Genomic DNA, 17,298 nt, shown 5'->3' with positions numbered 1-17,298 from the left:
GCTAGCACCCCAGACTTTACTCTTTTTCACATTGTGACGGTCTCTGAGTTGTGACTTCTTATTTTGTTGTTGTTGTTGTTGTTGTTGTTGGAAGGTTCTTTTAGTCATGGGGTGCCAGTCAAAGAATATCTGAAAAAGTAGTTTTGTGTTTAGTTTTTATTTTTAGTCAGCACACTTATAATAAACCATACACAAAGGATGAAAAAGTATTAAGCATAAACAGCCTCATAACAGTATTGAAAACATGCCCCAAACTAGGGCTGCACGATATTGGAAAAAACAGACACTGCGATTTTTGGGGGGTTTGCGATATATATTGCATTATTAAAGATAGAAGAGTTTTTACCAAATGACTTGAATAGCTCTGTTTGGGAAAAATTTGGTTGACTCACAATGACACCATTGTATTCCTATAACACTGTTAAATCCAGGCTAAGGGGGTTTATCTGTGAATGATGAAGATGGCTGTATATGAAAGGGATCCAGGAGGCCATGTCTCTGTACAAAATAGAAGTAGATAGTCACATCACATGCGCGATGTGACTATTACGCATGCGCATAATGCAATGGCGATGATCAAACGATATATTGTGCAGGCCTACCCCAAACCAAATTCATTCATTCATTAAGTCTGGATTCACAAAAAATTAATTCACAAACATAACAATGTCAGATAAACAAAAGTTTGCACGACACAAATATTTTTTGTTTAGTTTTTGTTTTTATCGGGGGAAAAAGGTTCAGTTGATTTCAGTTAAAAAAAGATTAGTTCATAAAGAAAAGTTCAGTTCAACAAAGTCAGTTCAGTTTAGTTCAGAGGGAAAAAAGGTGAAAAAAAAAACAGTTTAGTTCCTAGTTCATTTAAAAAAAATCTGTTAAAATCCAAAGGTGGAAAGAAAAAACAAACTACTCACAACAGAAGATCAGGTCCAAAAGTCAGACAGTCATCTCAGAGTATCCAAGGATGAGTTATGGAATACTGTGCAACTGGTTTGTGCGATTCCCTACCTCCATAGCAATTTTCCCAGGACTATTTTCCAAAACCCACCCGCGTCTTCGACTGCTGTCACCAATATAGGCCTCCTCCCTCACAGTAAGCCATCTTTGGCCATCAATGCCCGAAAAACAGGAGCAGGAGGAGCGGAACCAACTGACTTGTCACAGCATGTTGATGTTCACATGTCTGTGGTGCTTACACATCACTCTGGGCTGGTGCGACTTTATGTCCTCTTTTGATGGACATGTCCTCCTTTATGGTCGTAAAGTTACACCTGGGATCATTTTATAAAATTGCCCAAAATGTCAGAGTTTGTCTCAGCTTGTTCTACAGACTAGTGATATTCATAATAATAGAAATATTCTTAATTTTACATTATCCCAAATAAAACAAGAATAAATGGCCTCTATTTTTGTTTTGCTGACAAAAAAACCCCATGGAAGAATACCTCGATGGGTGTTTTTGTTTACCTAAGATTTTTTTAGGCATTACTGATATTTTTTTTCACAAGAGAAATATTAATCAGGGCAATAGGCTATCGCTCTTTTTCTTTTTGCTTTAGCATATTATAAAACATGATTTATGTTTGCGTTATAGAAATTTTCACCTCAAAAAAAAAAAAGTAATGTTTTAAATTAATGTGTTTTATAAAGCTTCTTTTCACTCTTAAGGTGTTTTTTGTCGTCTCTCCAAGAGCCTGGTCAGGGTGTCCAGAATTTCGTCACCCTATCCGAGCCGGTGGTTCGATGTTTGATGGACACCTAGACGAAAGTCAAGCAATCATCACTCACTCACACTCAATCTTCCAGCAGCCTGGTTGCTATGCCAATTATCAGACCCACCTCATGTAATTCAATAGCCAGGTCTGAGGCCTTCTGGACCTGCTGCTTCTGCAGGAAGACTCCAGCTAACTAGCAGACTTCAATCAACTCTCAGGCTGTAGCTCGAGCTCCTTAAATGCAGCTGTCAGACTTTGTAGCCTTGAGAGGTGTGCGAGAGTGTTTCACAACAGCCAGGTCACAACACAGAGAATGTACGTTGTGGCTGGTATTTGGAAAAATATGAGACATTTAGTTTCCTCGCACAGCAAAATGTCTCTTGGAGGCTTTTCTTTTTTCAGTCGTGTCATTGTAATGGCATGTCTCTTCTCGTGGAGTCAAATCAGGTTGCCTGGCAGATGGGCTGTAAAAACCCTTTGCGTACTATTCTCAGTCACACCCCTCAGGAGCCCAATCCATCATCTGCTGATCCGTCTCAGCTCGGCCCTCCCTCTCATTAAGGAAATGAAAGCCTTAATTGGAAATTGTGTTAATTCTCTGACATGTTTGAAATTCTATCTCCCTGAAAGTTCCTCTAAACTGGAGACAGAGTTGATAAATATGGAGCAGCAGCTCCTATGATGCAAATCCTAGTTGATTTCTTTTTTAACTTCACCCACTTTTCCTTTATTACAATTCAAAAACAAGTAAATGATTAATGCCTACAAAGCTCTCTAGCAATGCTGGTCCACCAAAGCTAATCCTTGGTGGAATATTGTAATGAGCAGCGGTGAGTCATTTAACAGTCATGCTTAACTGAGAAATGTTTCTAACCTAAGGTAATCTTGTGGATTTGTAGCATAGTAGCATCATAGATTATTCTCTGCTTGTGACAGCCACACAGACATGTAATGAATATTAATGTAACTACACTGATGGGCATGGATCAACTTCAAACACTCATTTGTGTCTGCATATTATTCATGCTTCTTTCTTTTTGACCTGAGATGTCTGATTAAACGCAAAGCAGCATAATGACATGTTCAGCTGTGATCGTCTTATTCAGGCTGCAAATGAATAAATAATGTGACAAAGCACCCACAAACAAGTAAATAACTCATTGAATTATTGTGTCTAAAAGTTGATGCATATGAAAGATCATCAGTGTGGTGTACTAACATCCTGCATGCATGGAAAGAGTTAAATCATAACACACCCAACTGTTTTTGTGCATCGAGCATTTGGAAGCAGTGAGATATCAGTGGCTGATGGCAATACGAGATGCATCTGTTGTGATATTACATTCTAATTATAGTAAAAAGATGATATGGTGCAGAAGATTCTCAGGCCTAGTTTTAGAGCTGCACTGCCGTCAGGATTATTGTCTCACACATTACCTTTACAGGATGGATATTTCTAACAGAGAAGGTAAACCTACACGCAGTCTCTGCCAGATCTCTGTTGACTGTTGGATGTGTCTTGTGCTGTGTTTTTATCAAAACGGAGAAAAACAGGAACACAACAATTACAGATTCCTACCAAGGTTACTTAAACAAGACCAATACACTGAATCAAGATAGTATAGCTGAGGTATTGATAGCAGAGTATGTACAGTGGATGTAAAGAGCCAGCTGTGTTGTGCCACAGATAGGGCCGCAGGCTGTTGAAAAACCATCAGGATATTTTTTTCTCCCATATAAAAATAAAACAGGATATTTCCCCAGATACATGTGGTGTGTTACTCATGTAGAGAGACAATAAACAGTAATTTTATTCACTGTTTGGGTAACCAGACTTACTTCCTTCTACCACACATAGTTCAGGCTTCTCTCACAGCTTCCAATATAGTGTTTTCTAAAGTGGGGATCAAACCCCTTGGGTTGCTAGTGGGGTCCTGGAAAAGTGAAGGAAGACTAGTGGAGATGAAATAGAGCATTAATGCAGCATCTGTACTTGGGCATCTGGATTATTAGTGTGTAGTATCAACCAATCACATTTTAGAGAAATTATGGATAAGTGCAGCCAAGTGTGAAACAGCCAGGATGAAGATCAGCACCTCTAAGTCTGAGGCCATGGTTCTCAGTTGGTAAAGGATGGAATGCTTGCAGGGCGGTCTTTGCCCCAAGTGGAGGAGTTTAAATATCTCTGAATCTTGTTCATGAGCAAGGGGAAAAGGAGCAAGAGATTGACCCTTTACAGGTCCGTTGTGGTAAAGGAGTTGAGCCTGAAGGCAAGGCTCTCAGTTTACCCGTCAATCCATGTTCCAACCCTCACCTATTGTCATGATCTGTGGGTAGTGACTGAAAGAATAAGATCGCGAATAAAAATGGCTGAAATGAGATTTCTCTACAGGGATGTCAGGGCTCAACCTTAGAGATAATGTTTGGAGCTAAGACATCTGGGAGAGTCACCAAGTAAAGCTGCTGCTCTGCTGCATGGAGAGGAGCCAGATGAGGTGTTTGGGGAATCTTGTGAGGATGTCTCCTGGACGCCTCCTTTGGGAGGCGTTTCAGGCAAGCCCACTTGGGGGTAGACCCCGGGGGTAGACCTAGGACATGATGGAAGAATTATATCTCTTGGCTTGCCTGAGAACACCTCAGTGACCCTGAGGCGTTTTCATCAGCTCTTTGCTGATGAATGATGCAGTGGGAGCTGGATGGATGGATTTGGAAATGAACAGGTTTACATTCTGGTACAAAAAATGACTTCAGCCTGAATAGCTAATCTCTCTGACAGCACACACTGTACAGGGGGGGAATGTTGTAACTCAGTTGTTTAGAAGATACTAAGATCACAAGTTTGCCCAATCAGAGGCACAGCTCAGCTGTTTATTTATTTACAACAAAAGACATAAAATCGACAAAGACAATGATTACAAAGACATTGTTTGGAGGAGAATACCTGCAAAGATTGAATATGATGCCTCCAAATTTTTTTGCAATTCTGTGCCGTTTATTCGCATCGCTGTTGGTGTGCAAAGGCCTTAAAAAAGAAAATACAAAAATCAAAGTATCTCTATCTTCTACTGCTTTATCTACTATCTACTGCTATCTACAACTGATCTGTACTCAACCTTCCCTTCCCCACTCCACGAAGAATATCACATTTGTATTCATGACTCCACTACCTGCCCTAATGAGCAATAGCCAGTGCGTGGACTTAGTAGCCAGTGGCTGTTATTTTCAAACTGGATGTGAAATAGAGAAATAGAAATAGAAATAGAAATAGAATATACTTTATTTATCCCCGAGGGGAAATTCAGGAGTCAACGCAGCATTTAAGAAAACAAAAGTAAGAAAGAGTATAGAAAGTGCAAAAAGGTCCATAAGAAACTAGATGACGACATCCCGTCCACCACTCGTCCACCACTCTCCAGCCCAGCCAGTCTCCACCTCCACAGCGTCCAGGACTGAGCCTCCCCAGCAGTCCGTTCAGTCTCTGTCTCCTGGATCCTGTCTGCCCACAGCAGGCGAAGCTCCTCCAATGTGGGGCTGGCGTCCGGTGTCAGCTGCGTCAGCTACGTCCGTGAACAGCACGGTGCCGCTGGGTTAGCACAGCTAGCTCGTCCATCCCCCGGAGCTAGATCCCACGTTCCCAACAACGGTGGATGGAAGGACAGGTCCACGTCGTCAGCTCACATCCGAGAACCAGCACGTCGTCCTCACCTCCTCCTCCTCAGCTCAAGGGAAATCATCAAGCCCTACACTAGTTAGCATTGACATGCTCGGGCTGCTAACAGCTAATTTCGCATGTAAACAATGCAGCCATGGTTAAATGTAGGATCTCCAGACAAACACAGGAGAAAAGTAGTAAAAATATATCGCCGAAGCCACAAAAAGTTTGGTGTCCATGACCAACAATGAACCATACAAAGTGATGATCCCTTCCAAATACAAAGATTACGAAAAGAGACGAAAAAAATTACAAGAAACGGACAAAGACGAGAGAGCTGCTGCAACAGGCAGCTACTTGGGCAGCGCCTAGCAATGGAATGAATGCAGTTATCGTTACAAATTTGGATTTTATTTGACTGTTACTAAAGCTAGTGTACCGTTTGGAGATAACCGATGAGTGAACCAGGTCCATCAAAAACAAATCAAAACAAAACAACAAGATCTACAGACAAATTACAAGACCCTGATTGAGCATGCATTGTCAAACATCATAGTAAAAGTAAGCCTCATCCTAAAAAAGGTTGGAGACCCCTGGGTTAGACAAAGATTGACAGAAGTTGCTAATGGGAGATATCACAAAATTTACTATTATATATTTAAGAAGGAACCATAAATACTGTTTGTATACTGAGAAGTATTATAAAACTTAACAAATGTTAAGCTGAAGTCTTGGGCATGGCAAAGTTTGGGAATCCTTACACTAATGTTAGCATAGCCAGACAAACCCAAATTGGAAATGAACTCCTGCTGCTCGCACTGAGATCACAATAGTTTTGACATTTACTTCATGTGTCAGCAGCCAGCTGATTCACAGCTATTATTTTGCCATGTGGTCAGTCAAAAGGCTGCTCTTACTTTGGACCAGTTTTAGCCTAGCTCATCTGGTTTTGGCACACCAGTCATGATGAGCCTGGCAGTCAGGAGCGCTGAGTTTGAGTCAGTTTTGGCTCCTGGGCAAAATGTGATCATCACTTTAGAAAGAGGAAAATGGACAAAGTGGACCAAATGTGAGGTTGAACATTTGTCCATTGTTAGCCTAACAGTTGTTTATCGTTGATGCTGTCATGTTCTAGTTTAGAAGCCTAAAACCTGTGTGGCTATTTAGCATATGAATGATGAGATATGATTAAAGGAGTGTAGAGTGCTGATGAATATGTGTGGCTTTGAAGCGGTTGTTGTGTGATCGTGTGCAGATGAGAGCGTGGGAGGTGTCGTGTATGGATGTGTGTCGGCGTGTGTGTATCTGAAAGTGTTTGCTGATGAGGGTGACATTTGTGCGCACAGTGAGAGATTTAACCACCTGCATCTGGGGCTTCTTTCTCTGAACCACAAACATTAACCAGGAGAGGTTTAGTTAGTCCTACTTCAGACGCATAGCCACTGTTAGAGTGTGTATGTGTGTCTAACTGAGGACATTGCTCTCCACTCGCTCCACAGGATTTCAGCATCCTGCACATTCACCGTGGATTCATCACCTTAGCAACCAGTCGATTGAAAGATGATGAATCATGCCAAAGACTGCTAATTTCTTTGCAGTTGTCAAACATGAACAATGGGCGGCAAGATGGAGTCACAGAAACATCACCACAGACAGAATAGTGTATGTATGTGTGTGTGTGTGTGTGTGTGTGTGTGTGTGTGTGTGTGTGTGTGTGTGTGTGTGTGTGTGTGTGAGTGTGAGTGTGAGGGGGAACATTAAAGAGAACCACAAAGGAAGAGAGGTAAAATCAAGGATAATCTGGGGAAAATGGCGGTCAGAGGGAACAGGGATGTATTTCTTTCAGTCTCTCTACTTCTCACTGACTTTAAATAACACTGAATGACCTCCATCAACACAACACCAAAGTATTTTTATACAGTTAATTTACAGGTAGTTGTTAACTTAGACCCTCTTTAAAGAGGTCTATAACATGCACATTTTAAGTTATCTAGTAAAGTGTTTGTATTGATGTGATTGTTGCTTGGGTTCAGACCTTTGATTTAACTTTCACCTGGATGATGGCCTTGTTTAGCTCCGCCACAGGAAGCAGCCATTTGTCTCGTTTAAAAATGTGATAATCCAGTCACTTCCGAAAGGAGAGCTCACCATCAGTTTGAGAGCTATGGGTGGGCCTGATTCAGTTGTCATGTTGTTGTCAAGCTGTCAGCTGAAACTGAGGAGGAGTGAAGACAGCAGTGATGGCGGATATAAGACATCGATTTAGAGATAAGGCATTAGTGGTTTTTATATATATTAAACATGTACTGATCGATTGGTGCCGATTTCCTTAATTTTGGGGGATTGGTGATAAGTGATGGGTGATAGGTGATCGGCCAGTCCTTACGTATGACACTGATCTTACATACCTCTGGGAAAGTCTGACAGCCAGCTATTGTTGCTTTTTGCTAGGGACACTTTATTGGTTGTTGAAGTTAAAACATAAAGATTTTATTGTTTCATAAGAATTGTACAATGATTTTCAATAAAACAAGATTGGAACATTGAAGGTATATGCTGTCTAGGGATGGGTACCTTTCACATTTGAAATGATACAGTACCGATGCTTAGGCCTGTCACGATAACAAATTTTGCGAGACGATAATTTTCCAAAATATTATTGCTGATAAAAAATATTATTATCAATATTATTTTGATTTTTTTTCCATTTTTTCATTGATGTAATTATGATAAATGGGATAATAAAGTGACAACACCATATCAAAAGCAAGAAACTTTAATTTCTTAAGAGTATTTAACTGTAATTAAAAGGTCAGGATCTTTTTAATAAAATGAACTAAACTAAAAATATAATAAATTTAACAAACAAAAGAGAAAAAAATACAATGAAAATGAAATTGACTCTCTTTTAGAAAAAAATACATGTCAATGAAAATGATTAATACTAATCAAAAACAATAAAACATAGACCCTGTCTCTAAATAAAAAACGAAACTCCAAAAAAAAAAACAACAATAAAAACTATAGCCTAAATAAAAGGGAATTTATACAGTTCCTGAATTGTTTGTAACATGTCCTTTTCCCCAGTCAATCCGTACTGTCTGTCAGACATTTTGAACATTTCTGGCTTTCAACCGTATTGAAGGGCTGCATTTCTTTGGCAATGTAGCTGTCTTTGAGCGCCCACCATTTGGCACTTTTATTTCTAATTACTTTGCAGACCAAAAGCCTCAGTAAGAGCAGATTGTCAAAGAACAAGGCTCCACTGCACCTCCCCTTCTTCTTCTTCTTCGTCGCCACTATTTTAAAACAAATGTGACATATCAGCTCATTGGTGTTCATGAGCTCACACTTTGTTTATTCATTCTGTTAAAAAACAAAATTTTCCCACACTGGGACTGTGGCAGGAAGCTTAAGAACCGTATCTTTCGTGTCATCAATCATATCAGCGTGTGTTTCCTCCTTACCCCTCAGGACGCTCGCTTCAGCTCTCTCTGTGTGTACACTAGAGCAGCCCCGGCTTCACCCCAAAGATCGCATTTTTGACAGATGCTCACTCCGCTATAAATCTGCTAAATCCTGATCATTGGCTTAACAAACATTGCACTGTTGAAATAACTTGGTTGTTGTCTGCCATCAACACTTCGTAGTTTACCTGCCGTTAGGGATGTCTGTGTTCGGTCAACTACAGAATTGGACTATATCTTCTTTGCTATTCAGCCTCAGATTCACCTGCCTGTTGGATGAAGCATCAATACTTTTACCATTGTCCCAGAGGCCCAGAATGACGGCCTTATGTTGAATCTCAGCTGTAGTGCAGCCTCCCATCACTAGCTGGGACTCAGGCGAAAGATCAATTCATCAATTAATCAAACTTTATTAGTAATGTCCTTTTCATACAGCACAGCATAGCACAAAATGTTCTACATGGAAAAAGAAAAAAACAATCTTTAAGATCCTATTCCTGTTGGAATGTATCAGACTTACAGTGGTGCTCACAAAGGTGTTTTACTGAAGGCCACAGAGGAATTTTTTAATTGCTCTTCAAAGTACCTAGTGATCTTGAAAAAGTCTCTCTTCTAGATATATGCCTGATCTTATTTCATACTTTAAAATGAGATTATCAGCACCAAAATAGGTTGATTCTAAATGCTATTTCTCAATTTCTCTGTCGGGTCGAACAGGACCACAGTGATTTACAGCACGTTGATGTCTCTATGACAACACCACACCAGGCGACAAAGTTAAGCAGTAAAAAGAGAGATATGTGTTGTTCTCTGCTGAAAACTATTTCTTGGATTTATTCTGTAGAGATTGCTGACACTGGAGCAGGACTGACAAAAGATAAAAGGACAGAACAGTGGAATAAAGCACAAGGAGAGAGTGAAAGAGCACAGGCTCGAAATAAACTCAAAATAACTTTAAAATTATTTGAATCCAGCTATTTGTAGGATGGCTGGAAAATTATATTTTAAAGACCACAAAAATTGATAGAGTGGAGACAAAGTCTACCAGAATATTAAAAGGTGTTTGTAATTTCAGGCCACTTTGATAGCTCTGAGAGGATCAGTAAATTCATACAGGATTCAGAAGCCCTGAAAACCAGCCTGATAAATCCCTCATCCCTTGATGATTTCCAAAGAGAGTGGATAGTGTTGGTGTGATATGACTTGATTTCCTGCGAGTCTCTGGTGAATGAAGCTGGGACAACACCTCTGACCTCATCCTTTCTGTGCTTTTAAGTGACTGAACTGGCCCCGTAACCTTTCCTGACAAATAACAGTCTTTGATAAGAGGGGCTGGTCTGACAGGTCCATCTGACACACATTTCTGCCCTCTGAGAGAACTGACGAACCCTCATTCACACTGTAATAACAGTGATGGTGTTAAAAACAACAACAACAAGCCGTGAATTAGTTAAAGAAACATGGACATGCATCAGGATTTAGAGGAAGCTCTGCTGTTACCAACACATTGAATAATGTATAAAGGAGAGGCTGAATTGGCAGCCTGAAATCCTGCCAGCCTGGAATGGTGTGTCTAATTCAGCAACAAGATGCAAATATTGCTTCAGTCGTTTGCTGTCGAAGCAGTAATAAAGTAGAACGTGAATATTGTCGCGGCAAGTGAGTGGAGTGAAGGTTAAGAGCTCCCACTGCTGGTTAGTATGAAGCATGTGCAGCACCTTCTTTTTCATGAAGCTTTGATTCATTTACAGCCCTGATGTGAACTCAAATGTGAGGAAAATGCAAAGCCTGAACTAACCAAAGCAAGGTTTTTATACAGTGGTTCATAATGTCCATGTTAGTATATTACACATTTATATATGTATTTATAATGAGGAATGAGAAGGGAATGCTCTCACAATTTGTCTATAATATCTTGGTAATGAGATACGACTCAGAATTTGTTTAGCTGATGTGATAAGGTCACTTTTTCTATTTCACATGTCTCTGGTATGGTAAATGCATAATGCCTGTGAGAATTTTCAGTTACTTCTGAAACAGTCTGAAATCAATTTTGATTTTTCTTTCTGACCTAAAAACTTTAAATAATTTAAAGAAAAATGTAAAACTTCTTGATAGTCATATTTAACTTCAGTGGCCACTGGTTACAAGTAACTGCATGGTGCTAATACAGTTTTTTTGTTTTAACATGATCCGTGGCAAAGGCTGTTGGTGAACAATGTATTCGACCTGTGTTTGAATAATTTTTTGCCAAGAAACAGAAATTACAAATTTACAGAACACAGATTAAAAAAGCAAGCTTTGACCACAGGGGGCGCCAAAAGCAACACTAACTGAAAACTCTCAATAGCTTTAATATGCCTATTTATGTATATTTTTAGAAAGTATTTACAACAATTTATTTTTTTGTTAGCGAATACTTTGATTTGCTACTATAAGTAATATATATTATATATAAATATTGATAAATTATGAACTCAAAACATTCTGTTTGTTACAATTAATACATTTAATCATTAAATTCTAACATTTAAAGTAATGGTAGCCAAGATGCTTTTTGTTACTTTTTAAAGGAGTAAAATATTAATTATTTTATTTTATAAAAGCCACCTGAGGTCATTTGTCAAACCCTCAGAAAATGTAAAATACTCTTTAATCTTATTTATTTGTAGTCTCTAGAGTAGAGAACCAAAGAGTTTATTTTCAGCGCTGAGTTTTATTGATCTGAGAGTAAAACCGTGAATGAAGCCTGACATTCTGCACAGCAGCTCAAGTTATTTTTGTCTCTCTACCCTACTGACTGATGTACAACCCTCAGTATGAAATGTATGTGGGAGCGGGTGGTGTTTGTGATGTGCCATGTCCTGGTCACAGTGTTCCCTCCTCTCTACCGGTCACTCGGCAAGAGAGTTCCTGTGGGCAGAGTGAGAGAGCATCACACTCAGCCCACACGTTTGTCCTCTAAAAACTACAGTCATCTTCAGAGGAAAAAAAAGGTTCGAGTCAGGAAGGGAAGTTGTGTCTTTTTTAAGTTTTATTGGGAAAATAGGCAGAAGAGACCAAATGTAAAAAGACAACAATGGAAGCAATAATAGAAACAGATTCAAACAGGGATCACAAATCTCCACAATCAAACACAGAAGGAAGATAAAGTTCTGTAGTGACACACTACTTGCTTGTGTTATTTAAGAACTCATGCTGGGACTATTCTCTATGGGTGAGGAAGAATTTGAACAATGTTTCCTTGAGACCATGTCTACTGTACACATTAGCACACCTGCAGGCACTACATCTCCTGAGCTGTTCCCTTTGGAGAGAACACCATGCACTATTCATAAGGATAAGGCTGAATCCACATGTATTATTCATTATTGAGGTCTTTTCTGAGGAATCTATCAACTAAAGATGGATACTTTTAGATACATGTTGTGCATTTTTTTTTTGTCTGGAAAGTGAGTTCAGCAGAACAATGTCATTTCCTGGAACCCAAACATGGGCCCAAGCTACCATCTTTCATATTTAAGCAGTATTACAGGAGACAGGAGACTTTTGTGTAACCGTGACCCAGGTTAATAAAACTGATTCATAACCTAAAATCAAACATTTGTAGTGCTTTTAATTATAATCTGCAAAATTTGTCATAAAGTGATTAATGTAGGAAGCAAAGCTTTTCCAGCTCATCCAAAGTGGGCAAAGGAGTCCTACTAGGTTGATTTTGTCAGTCCTGTGCTTCGGTTAAGATCCAGTGTGTAAATCTTGAATTATGCTTTGTATTTTAAAAGCAGCATATTTCTAGAAAACATTTGAGTGTAGCAGAAGTGGTTAAATGTACACTGAGGAACACCGCTGTTCACTGGACTCCTCTACTCTTCAAGGAAATAAAGAAAGAGAAGTCTGTTCACATTAACTCTAAATTTTGTAAAAAAAAAAAAAAAAAAAAAAAGAAAATAAAAAAAATAAAAAAAGAAAATAAAAAGGACAGTCGAAAAAATTATATGATCATGAATTTAAAGGATGTATTCTAAATCAACAGACAATAGACTTTATATGGTAGTGACTTAAATAGACCCTCAGACCCTTTTGACTGTAGTTGCTTTTGCTTCCAGTAGAGGGCAGCGAGCACCACTGGATTCTTTTAACCAAGCAGAGAGATTTAGCAGCTTAGCTTTAGGTCTGTGCCTGTCTCCTCTTGAATCTGTAAATCCTTTTACAGCATGTGAATGAATATGTGCTGCACAGATTGTTACTAACTTTCAAGCCTTTGTCTTCAACTTCTTTCCAGCTCTTTGATGACTTGAGTGTATTTTGAGTAGTTTATTTCATAGGAGTGAGGCATTGATGATCGACAAAATAAATGCTAGCGTTTTATTAGACTTTACACTTGATGCATTGGCTTAGCTAATACATGTTTGATCTTCACTGTTAACATATTATTTGTAAAAGCCTATGGCTGCTTCAGAGGAAGTCTTTGCTTGAAATTTAATCCAGTTTACAGATGTTCTTGAAAGCATGAGTGTTCAAAAAACAAACAAACAAACAAAAAAAACTCATCAACGTCTATTACTTGTATTCAGAAGTATCAAATCCCTTTTACTTGCGAAACAACTTAGGCTCAAAACCATGCACTCCAAACCTTCAGTCGTTCAGCAGTTTTCCTCTTTTTTACTTGTTTTTCAAAGAAATCACAACACAGCATTAGTTCATTAAGACGCCATTGACTATTGAATAGTGTTCTGCTTTTGTGAACTACCTGCATTCATTACTCAACCAATGCTGTCGTTTCTCCACCAGAGAGCAATGTTTACTAAGAGAGCCAAAAATCTGCTAAGCCTCTTCATACGTGCAGGTTTCAAACTGAAGACACTGGAGAAGAATACTATTCAGCAGGACAGTGTTAATGTGTAAACCTGTGGGCATGATTTGGTATTATAAAGTGTGACAATAGAGCAGAAAGAAAGGTCAACCAAAAATCTGAAAATGTATCTTTTGAAAAGTGTGTTTTAAGGAAAAATGCTAAATTGTCTCCAGCTGCAGTTTCATCCTGAAGATATCAAAAAAGGCTTTTTCAGATGTAATCCTGATCCAAGAAATTAAAACAAGTATTTAATGACTGGCTTGTTCATGATATGTAACTCCTTTTCGTCATAAATAAGTTCCTAGTACTTTTTGACTGAAGCAATAAAACACTGAACAGTCTGCCCTCAGGAGAACAAAGGCACAAGTTCCCTGTGACTTTGTGAGCCAGTGTTCATTAATTCAACAATAAAACTCGCAATTCAAAAGCACTGACTGTTCTACATGACTGTCAAGTCTAAGCTGTTGTGTAATAATTGTCCAGATCAAATAAAACATTTTACCGCTTTTGTTCAGTAGCATTTTGCTCATGATGAAGATTCCAATAAAAAGTACTGACAACACACTGAAAATGAACTCCATTTCCTTTCATGAAAGAGATTAAACCCATTCACAACTTGTCAAAGCTTGTATAGTTTCTTTATTGTGACTGTCCAATCAATCTTTAACAAATATCTGAATACAAAAGGAGATAAATAAGATACCATGTCTGAAGACAGGATTGCCCTGCTGATTGAGAGTGACCCTCTGTGACATTAAATCCATTACAGGCCTGAGAGAGTAACACACCCATAAGCCCCAAATCTCTTTAATACAACACCCATTAGTAAAGTGCTGAGCTATTTACCAACAGCTGAGATTGTCTTCAACTCAGCAGTGGCACAGCATCCACAGCATTACAGAGAATTGACCACTTGCCCCACATTTACACAGAATGTGATGTACTCTTTGAAATATTGTGAATTTTTTCTATGATTGAAAAAAAAAATCCCTATGAATTTCTAAAATGTACAGGAAATACATAATCAGGGAAAATGACAAAAATAATGTTTTTGAGCTTCTGGTTGTTTGTCACTTTTGGGTCAATGTGTCATTTTTATGGTAAAACACTTATAAAGTGAAGATACTGGTCATGTAAAACCAACAGATCATGAAAAGAGATGCAGTGAATTTTTGACCTTTTTTTGTTTGTTTAAAAAAATCATACTCGTCAGTTTGCGAGTTAAATGCCAAACTGATCAATGATTACGGTTTGCTGCTGACCATTACAGAAAATGAGTATCTGCAGTTTTAAAATCATATATCCTGTCTAAAGCTCAATGATTATGAAATGATTAATGAAATGATTAATGGGAGATTTGGAAATAAAATAAGACTACTGTAGTTGTGACTTTTTATCTGCGTTTTTTTTTTTTTTTCTTTTGAGTGGACCAAAGGCTAGTACTATAAGACAGGTTCTGGCTTTTCATACTAAATAGAATTCATTTGTTTATTTCCTCTGAGACCAAATTGTAAAAGTGCTGTATAAAATTCTCTTACTAAATCTAAACCCCCCATCCATCGCAACCGAGATAAAAAATGATAATTAATGTGTTTAAAATATCATGGAATAAATTTGTCAAATTTAAATGGAATAAAAAGTGATCACATGCATGATGAACCAACTTATGGTGTCAGCATTTTAATACTAGAGAAAAACAAAAAAACCTGCAGTCTGTTGGATTTTCAGCAAGGCTTATTAAAATTTTATTTTGAGGGAAATAACTCTTATATTTAGGTCATTATGTTAGTTTGCTAGTAGGATTAATTTCAGTGAAATTTTAAAGTTACCTGCCATCAAATCCTTACGCATTAATTCACACTTACTGCTGATGCTCTGATTAGGGCTGGGGGGTCAGTAGCATCTCCCATCAGAGGCAAGGGAGACTCCTAAAGCTAGTCCAGGTAATGAGTTCATTACACAGCTATTACAGCTTAACATTGGTACTTAAATATAAATCTCTGCACACATTCATATCTGTAAGTTTGTATTAAGAGTAATGAGCACCCGGGAAAAGGCTGAGATTTAAGGCAAAAGGCACTTTAACACAGTTTTTCCACCATATTTAATCATACCCTAAAATTAGCAGTTACTAGAAGGCCCATGATAGGCATGAACAGGTGTAACCTTAATATCTTGATGAGTGGTCAGTTATGTTTGCAGTGGTGGCTGGATTAGATATTAACCGTGGCCTAAATCACTTGGTGCTGACGGATTTGGAAAGTGATAATCCAAGGTGTACCTTTTAAAAGCCCAGGGTGGGCCCACTTATTACAAGGTCCGTCTCCATCACTGTCGTGAACAGCCAGAAGAAACACCTCCGAGGGGCTGATTGCAAACACTAGCCGCAACCATGAACGGCACGGAGGGACCATTCTTCTATGTCCCTATGGTAAACACCACGGGTATTGTCCGGAGTCCTTATGAATACCCTCAGTACTACCTTGTCAACCCTGCAGCCTATGCTGCCCTGGGTGCCTACATGTTCCTGCTCATCCTTCTCGGCTTCCCCATCAACTTCCTGACTCTGTATGTCACCCTTGAACACAAGAAGCTGCGAACCCCTCTCAACTACATCCTGCTGAATCTTGCAGTGGCTAACCTTTTTATGGTGTTTGGAGGATTCACCACAACCATGTACACCTCGATGCACGGCTACTTTGTTCTTGGACGCCTTGGCTGCAACCTGGAAGGATTCTTTGCTACCCTCGGTGGTGAGATTGCACTCTGGTCTCTGGTTATCCTGGCTATTGAAAGGTGGCTGGTCGTCTGCAAGCCCATCAGCAACTTCCGCTTCGGGGAGAATCATGCAATCATGGGTTTGGCAGTCACCTGGATCATGGCCAGTGCTTGTGCAGTACCTCCTCTGGTCGGCTGGTCCCGTTACATCCCCGAGGGCATGCAGTGTTCATGCGGAGTGGACTACTACACACGTGCCGAAGGCTTTAACAACGAGTCCTTTGTGGTCTACATGTTCACCTGCCACTTCCTCATCCCCATCACTATTGTCTTCTTCTGCTATGGCCGCCTGCTCTGCGCTGTAAAGGAAGCTGCTGCTGCCCAGCAGGAGTCGGAGACCACCCAGAGGGCAGAGAGGGAAGTCACCCGCATGGTCGTTATCATGGTCATTGCCTTCCTGGTATGTTGGCTGCCCTATGCTGGTGTGGCCTGGTGGATCTTCACACATCAAGGTTCTGAGTTTGGACCGGTCTTCATGACCATCCCAGCCTTCTTTGCCAAGAGTTCTTCCATCTACAACCCAATGATCTACATCTGCATGAACAAGCAGTTCCGTCACTGCATGATCACCACCCTGTGCTGCGGAAAGAACCCCTTCGAGGAGGAGGAGGGAGCATCTACTTCCAAGACCGAGGCCTCCTCTGTCTCCTCAAGCTCTGTGTCTCCTGCATAAGAGGAATCTCAACACAGGCTCTGGTATCCACTGTCCAAGAAGAAGACTTCCGCTCCCCGGGGAAACGACTGAAGGCTCATGTCTACAGAGATAACTTCTTTTTTGTATTTTTAACAAGAAGTTGGTTCAACCTAAAGACAGTTGCAGGAAAGATCAGC

General features: G+C 39.5%; 1 protein-coding gene across 1 annotated transcript; it reads left to right on the top strand.

Moving 5' to 3' along the window:
* Positions 1–16,075: 16,075 nt before the first annotated feature.
* On the top strand, positions 16,076–17,140 carry LOC141799073 (rhodopsin). The gene has a single exon (XM_074681147.1). It carries the CDS (start codon positions 16,082–16,084, stop codon positions 17,138–17,140), a length of 1,059 nt encoding a protein of 352 aa, XP_074537248.1. The 5' UTR covers positions 16,076–16,081.
* Positions 17,141–17,298: the final 158 nt, after the last annotated feature.

Source organism: Halichoeres trimaculatus, unplaced genomic scaffold, assembly GCF_033239565.1.
Source record: "Halichoeres trimaculatus isolate MK-OKI-2021-1 unplaced genomic scaffold, fHalTri1.1 fHalTri1_scaffold_11, whole genome shotgun sequence".
Taxonomy (NCBI): Eukaryota; Metazoa; Chordata; class Actinopteri; order Labriformes; family Labridae; genus Halichoeres; species Halichoeres trimaculatus.
The sequence above is the reverse complement of the archived record's forward strand: the minus strand, read 5'-3'. Positions and strand labels throughout refer to the sequence as shown.